This window comes from Kryptolebias marmoratus, linkage group LG15, assembly GCF_001649575.2.
Source record: "Kryptolebias marmoratus isolate JLee-2015 linkage group LG15, ASM164957v2, whole genome shotgun sequence".
In the NCBI taxonomy this organism is placed as follows: Eukaryota; Metazoa; Chordata; class Actinopteri; order Cyprinodontiformes; family Rivulidae; genus Kryptolebias; species Kryptolebias marmoratus.
The window spans coordinates 35,117,535-35,125,550 of record NC_051444.1 but is presented as its reverse complement, the minus strand read 5'-3'; the positions used below and the strand labels follow the sequence as shown (position 1 = coordinate 35,125,550).

At 41.3% G+C, this 8,016-nt stretch overlaps 1 protein-coding gene across 2 annotated transcripts in view; it reads right to left on the bottom strand.

The window, feature by feature from the left end:
* The window catches only part of LOC108250990, a 24,457-nt gene that overhangs the window by 8,676 nt on the left and 7,765 nt on the right, over positions 1-8,016 (bottom strand). For both annotated transcript variants that reach the window (XM_017441122.3, XM_037979951.1), the window contains exons 5-8: positions 3,562-3,748; positions 1,457-1,598; positions 1,192-1,347; positions 910-965 (exon numbers count right to left, since the gene is read on the bottom strand). In XM_017441122.3, coding sequence (XP_017296611.1) covers positions 910-965; positions 1,192-1,347; positions 1,457-1,598; positions 3,562-3,748 — 541 coding nt within the window. The remainder of the gene's footprint in view (positions 1-909; positions 966-1,191; positions 1,348-1,456; positions 1,599-3,561; positions 3,749-8,016) is intronic.

The following is an 8,016-nucleotide window of genomic DNA, read 5'->3' as shown; positions in this document are numbered from 1 at the left end:
TGAAGGTTCAGGTCAGAGTCCATCACTACTCCCAGGTTTCGGGCCTGATCACTGGTTTTTAGCTGTAATAACTGGAGCTGTGCATTGATTGTAGTTCGCTCCTCTTTAGGTCCAAAGATAATAACTTCAGTTTTGTTTCTGTTCAGCTGGAGAAAGTTTTGGCACATCCACACATATTAGTGTGCAACCTTTTTTTTGGTGGCGACTTTTCTTTTGGCCAATCAGTGCAGACAGAGATGTAAACAGCTGCTGGAAGACTCAAGGTGGTGGTCTGTGTGTGAACATCAACCGTGTAATTTTTACAATTCACTGCTCAAAGCTTACAACTGGTGGAATACACTACTGTTAAATACTGACATTTCCACCAGGTACTATCAGTCGTTCCACAACGACTGATAGTACCTCTGTACATTCCTCTCAATTCCAACACCCAGGAGGCTCTAAAGAAACTGTTTAATGCCATTAATGAGTTTGAAAGTTTATCTAAACAGTTTACTGTGGTTTCTGGGTATTTCAGACATGCTAGCTTAAAATATGCAGCAGATCAGAGTCTGGCCTGAGGAGGCAACTGCAGTTTTACATCCACTTACTAGAACAAGTTCAGGGAGGCTGCCATACATGATGATAACATTAATACTAATGAGTGCCGTGATGCTGTCATCAACTAGATACAGAAGTGATTGCGGGATGCCACAGTCATCCGAACTGACACCAACATGGTAAATGAAAAGCCATGGATGACTTCTAAGGATCACAATGCGAACAGTATGAACAGTTCAAAGTTCAGTTTTACATGGTTCCCATGGTTAGTTCATGGTCAGTCCTATATAATGCTGGACTAAAGTTCACACTCCCAAATTTTACCTTAATTTCTCAGTTTTTATTGTAGACGATAAATGATTAACAAACCTTGAGTGATAGATGATCGAGTCACCATGACAACAACACATCTCATTTCTGATTGGCTTCAGGACAAAACAAAGAAAACATGAGTACAGTTAGTGTTAATATTCACAAAAATTTGCATAATTTAAAATAAATACAATAACAATGTCCACAAGCTGGGCCTTCACGCAGGCGAGGGGACAGCACAATTGTGTCACTGTTGGTGCATGTACCCTCGCACGGTGATCAACGCGTCAAGTATAAACCTACCTTAAGCCTTTATTCTTCCTATTTTAGAAGACTCACGTTTGTGCTGTTTCTGCAGTAAAGCAGACCGGGACAAATCTGTGCAGGTCACTCTGCTGTGGTATCCAGCTCAGAGTGATTTCTGCCCTCCCAAGCGAGTCACTTCTGAACTCCTGGGTCATGTTGTGAGGGCCGCTGACCTGGAAGCCTTGTATCCTTCAGAGAAATAGAAAAAACGTGTGATGATAAAAACACAAACTTAGTGACTTTTAAGGTGTATGGCGTGGTGGTATTTTTTGTTTGAGAAAAGTAAAAACTCAGGTACTGAGTGTTCTGAGCCTGGGCTTCTGCGTAGAGCTGGAACGTCTGACCCAGAGTTGCATGAAGAACATCTCCATGTGACGGAGTTTTGGATAGGAACATGGGCAGCATGACAGCAACTGCACAAGTCGATATTGGTGGAAGGACTGAAACACAAACACACCTCACACTCAACGTTTGGATTTTAATTAGGTTTTAGTTTGGTCAGTTTAAATCAGTTTAGGTTGGTTTGGGTTAGTTTGAATTAATTTAAGTCAGTTAGTGTTGAATATAGGTCAACTTTGATTACTTTAAAACTTTTTTGAGCTACAATGAACCAACAAACAGCCATGCTGAAGTTTGTTGGACTGAGTTCTTCAACTCAGTTCTGAGAACACAGGAGTGTTTGCTTTTATCCAAGGATATGAGCCTAGTAAAAAAAACACAGATGATCTTTAAACAGACATTTGGACACATTAGCCACAATCAGCTGCTAAGGACAAGGGACCGGAGGCTGACTGAATCTTTCCTGAGAAGCAACAGATGGGAGTAGGATTCCATGGTGTTTCTACTTAGGATGTGCCAAGGCCAACCTTCAATGTTCACTAACTCAGACCCAGGACACAGACTGCATTAAACAATGGAAAACTTTCATCAAAACAGTCAGACTGTTCCTTTTCTTTTTGCTGTATAGTTCTGGTTTGTGTCCATATTAATATCATTTTTAAATTATTCTGGAGTTGCTAACGGTCAAATTTATTATTCTTTTAGTTTGGTTTTATTTAATTACATAGTTAGCTTCACTCTTCTCTTGACTCATTTTAATAGTTGAGACAGAATAATATCATATTTTGGTATCTGAACATCATGTTAATCATCCATCAATTTAATCACCTTTTTGCCATAAAGTTTACTGGAAACATTCATTCATCACTCATTATCATGTAAAAAGGTAAATAAATTCCTTTTATGCCTAAAATACATTGTCCTTTGGTTTACTTAATGGGATTTTAGGGCATTCAACTGGCTTGAGAACCCTAAGAATGACAAGAATTAAGCTCTGAGCTCTGACAGTCAAATGCTTTTAGCTCCAGCAGTTATTTACATTGATTTGAGTAGGTTTTCTTCTAAAATGCAGAACAAAATCTCATTCAGATGTAGGAAAACTGTACCTGTGGGTTGTACTACAAAGTGAGATTTCTATGTTGAGCTGATAATCATAGTTTTCAGTATCATGAAGGAGGGTCTCTCAAGGGTGCCTCCAGAAAGTTTTCAAAAGGGTGACTAGATAGGAGCCACTGATAAAGTTGCGGTGGCACACAAACCAAATGTCATAAGATAATTTCAGGAGTTTTATGCAGTTGTTGAATATAAGCAATTAGAAAAATACTGCAATATAAAAATGCCTCCCTACACACACACACCAGCCCCCCACCTACCCAGTTTTTACATGTCAACATGACTTAAGAATCACTGAGGTTTTAAAAAGTGTAAGTGGTGAATTATTTGTTACTGATGAATAGTAGTTCTGGAGTGTTTACAGAAGAGAAACAAAAATAACAATGAACTGAACCAAACACTGTGAAATTTCTTCCACCCTATATACTGACATTTTAAAAATACCTTAATTTAGGGACATTACTGCGGGCATTATTGGAGGGCAGCTTGGCCCATTGGACAGAGTGGTTGTCCTCCAAATGGAGGGTTGGGGGCTTGATCCCTAGCCTCTGAAGTGTGCTGAAGTGTCCTTGGGCAAGTTACTGTACCCCCACAGCCCACCGAGATGCTTGATGTATGAGTTAGAATATAAAACAGTGCCGTATATAGTGTGTAAAAATACATGAATGAAAAAAAATTGAATGAGTATGTGTATGAATGGGTGAATGAGAAACTCTGTAAAGCACCTAGCAGAACTTGAAGAGGTCAAAAAAGGCCCTGTATGAGTTGTAGACCATTTGCCATTACTAAGTGTCATTTCTGTTTTAAGTTATTCATGTTTTGTTAACTCATTAAATTTGTCTGCTATTTGGTTTTGGAAAAAAATTTGAATCCAAAAGAAAAGAAACACAAAAATCATACAAATAAAACCCCAAATATTTTCTGATAAATATAGCTGTATGGTGGACTCGCCTTCCATGGAGAACTGTAGTTTTGTTTTACAGAGAGGAGGTGAGCTCAGGTCAGAAGCCGCTCGGGACATTGATGTTCCATCAGCATAGGTCAGCGTGATGTTTTTGGTAGGAAAGTCTTCCAACATCAGCTCCAACACATGGACACCAGTTTGGATTCTTCCTGTGCTTGTCAGAGTGCACGCAGACTGGAAGAAAACCAAAATTTTACAAAGTTAGCAAAGCTAAAATACTTTTGTTATTTTTTATATTGATCCTGATGAAGGTCTGATCTTCCACTTCCCTTTTGGTCGATACACTCTGTACAACACATGAGTATGGGTGATTGTGCCCTTGTGAGACCAACATGAAGATGTTTCTTTCAACACGCCTGCCAAGGCCAATGAGATGGCAGCGTACCTGGGAGGTTCCAGTCTTCTGGGATTAGAAATATGCTGCATAGTTACATTTCCTCAGTCTTTTTGCACTTTACCTCACTTAACCCTCCTGTGGCCTTTGACATTTTTCTCTCTTTTGAGGGCTTTAGGAGGGTTAAATCTGAGTGCAGGTCCCTTGTTTGTGGCTTAACTGTCTGACCAGAAGTGAACTTGCTCCATGTCCAAGGCATCGCTACAGGGCTTGATCCTGCTAGCTGCTTGCTTAGCTTGATAACTTGCAGCATTTCTCACCCAGTTATCACAGCTAATGGACAATATTTGTTCCCCTTTCAATTTAGCCTAACATGGCTCCTGAGAAAAGAAAGAAAGTGTTTAGAGCAGGGCTATTCAACTAAATTGTTCAGAGGGCCACATTTACTGAAAGCCAACACCTCAGGGGGCCGGATGTACAGCACTTAAAATTATTATGTAAAAAAAACAAGTATTTCTACGATCTGTTACTTTTTAAATTTGTTTATTTTGCTGCATTGAACCATAAATGTAATAAACAGAACCAAAATGTGTAAATGAAAGAAAAATTTTCTACTTTCTTCCCATAAAAAAGTGAGAATCTAATGTACAACAAAAATAACATAACACATTTAACAACACATTTTTATTTTTATTTGTGTTGTTTTGATGCAACTGTGGAGAAATGCAATGGTGGTCTGTCTAATTTGAATGTCAAAGTTATTGAACTTGAAAACTGACATATTGACAGATTGTAACCATACTACACATACTAATGAGAGAAATTGCACTTCTTTGACTGCACAATGGCAGAAAAGTCAGGTTCAAAAGATGTAAGAGCAATGCGCAAGCAATGATGCAGGCGCTCATTTGTTAAGGAGGAACGAGCACTTGTTTTAATGGCATTCATGTGAGAGAAGCTGGACTCGCATGTGTATGTTGACCCAAACATAGTTAACAAATTAATAGCCAGTTCTTTCATGTTTGGGAATTTCTCTGCATCAACCCACTCAGTCCAAAACGTCATGAAACCTTCTTTGTCATAAGCATGCTTCAGAGCAGATGATGCCTGCATGTCAATGATCTCCAGCTGCAGAGCACCTTCATTAATGTGAAGTGATGCAAGGGAGTCCAGCGCTTCTGAGGGAATCTTTGTATCAGCAAATGGGTCTCGAACAAACTGCATCAACTCCCCAGACATGTCAAAGTCATTAAATCTGGCTGCAAAGTTGTCTCTTAACTTGTCTAAAAAATCTAACATCACTTGTGTGACTGAAGCATGTGCGGATGATTTCATCAGTTTGCTCAGTGTGGGAAAATGGAGCAGTTTATCACAGAGATCAGATGAGAACAGGACAAGTTTTCTTTGAAACGCTCTCAATTTTTCCACAAGATCAACAACTGTTTTATTTTGTCCTTGAAGTCCCAGATTAAGGTCATTCAAATGATGAAAGATGTCACATAAAAAACACATCTCTGACACGAACCCATCATCCAGCATCTGAGACAGAAATGTGCTGGCTCTGTTTTGTTTACTCTCAGACAAAAACCTGACAATTTCCTCCCGAAGCTCACAGACTCTTCTAAGCGCATTTCCCTTACTTAACCAGCGCACATTGTTATGCAAAAGTAAGTCCTGATGCTCAGCGGACATGTCAGCGAGCAGCCTGCGAAACAGCCTGTGTTGGAGGCTGGATGTTGATCGAATAAAGTTAATTATAGACATAACTGAGTCCATGGTGTTTTTCAACTCACCGCTGAGTTTGGCACACAAAACGCTCTGGTGGATCAGGCAGTGGAGGGATTTCATCCGCGGTGCCACAGCTGACAGCCGAGCCGACAGCCCATTTACTTTCCCCGCCATTGTAGGTGCACCATCAGTCACAAGCATATTAACATGGTCCAAATCCAGCCCGTTGTCTTTAAAAAAATCAACAATTTTCTGAAAAATTATTGCCGCTGAGGTGTGTCCTTCCAATGGTATCAGGCCCAATAGGTCCTCTCTGAAGCAGTCACCATCAAAAAAACGAACAATTAAACAAAGTTGAGCTGTGTCGGAAATATCAGTGGATTCATCAACTGCTAAAGACATCACTTTAGCTTTCCTCAACCGGGTCAAAAGAGTTTCAAAAACTTCTGATGCCAGAACGTCCATCCTTCTTCCAGTAGACGTGTCCGACATAGGTATGGATTTTACGCTTGCTAGCACTTGCTCTTTCATTTTATTGTCAGTGACCACTTCATCTAATGCAGCTATGAAGCACTCTTTAAACGTCTCGGAATCGGTGAAAGGCTGCTTCTTTTTGCCGAGGATCCATGCCACACGGAGAGAAGCTGCAGTCGCTCGCTGTTGACTTGAGCAGGACCTGCTGAAAACAACGCGGCTATGCTCATAATTTTCTTTGAGACATAAAATCTTTTTCTGGCGTACATCAGAACCAGGTGGAAAGGTCTGGTCAAAGCCGCAGTGTTTGGTCAGAAAATGCCTCCGGAGGTTGTAATCCTTCCCAATGGCGCAGCACTCGTTGCAGAGCAGACACATCGGCCTTCCTTCAGTAGTTTCAATGAAGACATATTTATCTGTCCACTCACTGTTGAATTTTCGATTTTCTAGGTCCACTTTTCGTTTTTTCAGCTTTGACAGTGACATTGTGATGCCCCGTTTTCTTATTCTTTGTATTAGCAAACATTTGCCTTCTAGCCTTCACGGTCCAGGAACACTAAATGATGATTGGCTGCTACAACTGACTGCACAGGATCATAGATTGTCTTATTAACGAGATCGCCACTTTGACTGAAATATTTATTTTTTCAGATTTGTTATTTATTTTTAAAGTTTTAGTTGTATAGTCATGTTATTTTCCGGATTACAGAACGCACCTGACTATAGGCTGCACCCACAGAATTTGAAAAAAAAAAAAATTTTTTTTTTTTTTTAAACATTAATAAACTTATAGGCCGGCCAGACTGAAGTGGTCCGCGGGCCGGATGTGGCCCGCGGGCCGCCAGTTGAATAGCCCTGGTTTAGAACATCTAGCTAAGCTGGCAGCCACTACTTAAGTCCAATTCCGAGTGCTTGCAAACTTTTTATCTCTGAGACAGATATTAACAAAGTCCAGTGTTCTGCATGCTAAGGGGGCACTTGCCAAACCCAGAGTCATGTGTACATTGCAGCCAGCTTTGCAAGATGATCCTGGAAAGACGAGAGCACTATCCTGGGCTGAGCAGATGGATGAGCTCCTTGCCATTGGTGACATGAAGGAGGACCTGGCCAACATGCAGCTGATGTTGCTAGCGGACAATAAGATATCGCCAACAGTGAGCCCAACAAGGTGTCTATGCTGCAGGCATACCAGACCAAAAAAGACCAGCTGCAATCAAAGGAGGTAGCAGGAGGAAGTGTGTCTGGGTATGACAAGGTATCATTACTCCTAGCCCAGAGCTTCCAGGAGCATGCCCCTATGCCATCACTCCTTCTCTCATAATTCACTGTACAAGAGACCCTTGCTGGATGTGGAATCACAGCAGCCGAGGTTCCCTGCAGGTCAGTGAACACACTCAATCTGGAGTCTGCATGGTCCAAGCACCACTTTGTCCTAAGGCAGACAATGACATCAAAATCCTCACCAACAGGCAAGAAGCAGCAATTTGCCTAGCTCTGCGGTGGGAGCTTTTTCAAACTCAGAGCCTCTCCACCCACAGGGCAAAATGGAGAGCTCCTTGTGCAGTCTACTTCTGTGTCAAAAAAGCCCTGGCTAATCATGTTTAAGCACACTCCTTCTCTGCTCTTGGTGGAAGGCGGATGTGTTTCTTTTCTCTCTGTCTCTCTGTCCCCTGAACTATGTAAACAAGATGCTCTACCTCCCTCTGCCTAAGGACATCTGTGGATCTGCTCAGAGCTCGCTGATAACATTCCATCATTATCAAAGACAATGGCCTCTGTGACGTGATTCTATCTGCAAACACACACACACACACACAAATACACCACACCATCTTCCCACCGTCTCTACACACACATACACACACTTTCCACTGTTTCTGTCATCTCTCTCACTCCAACCCCCCCC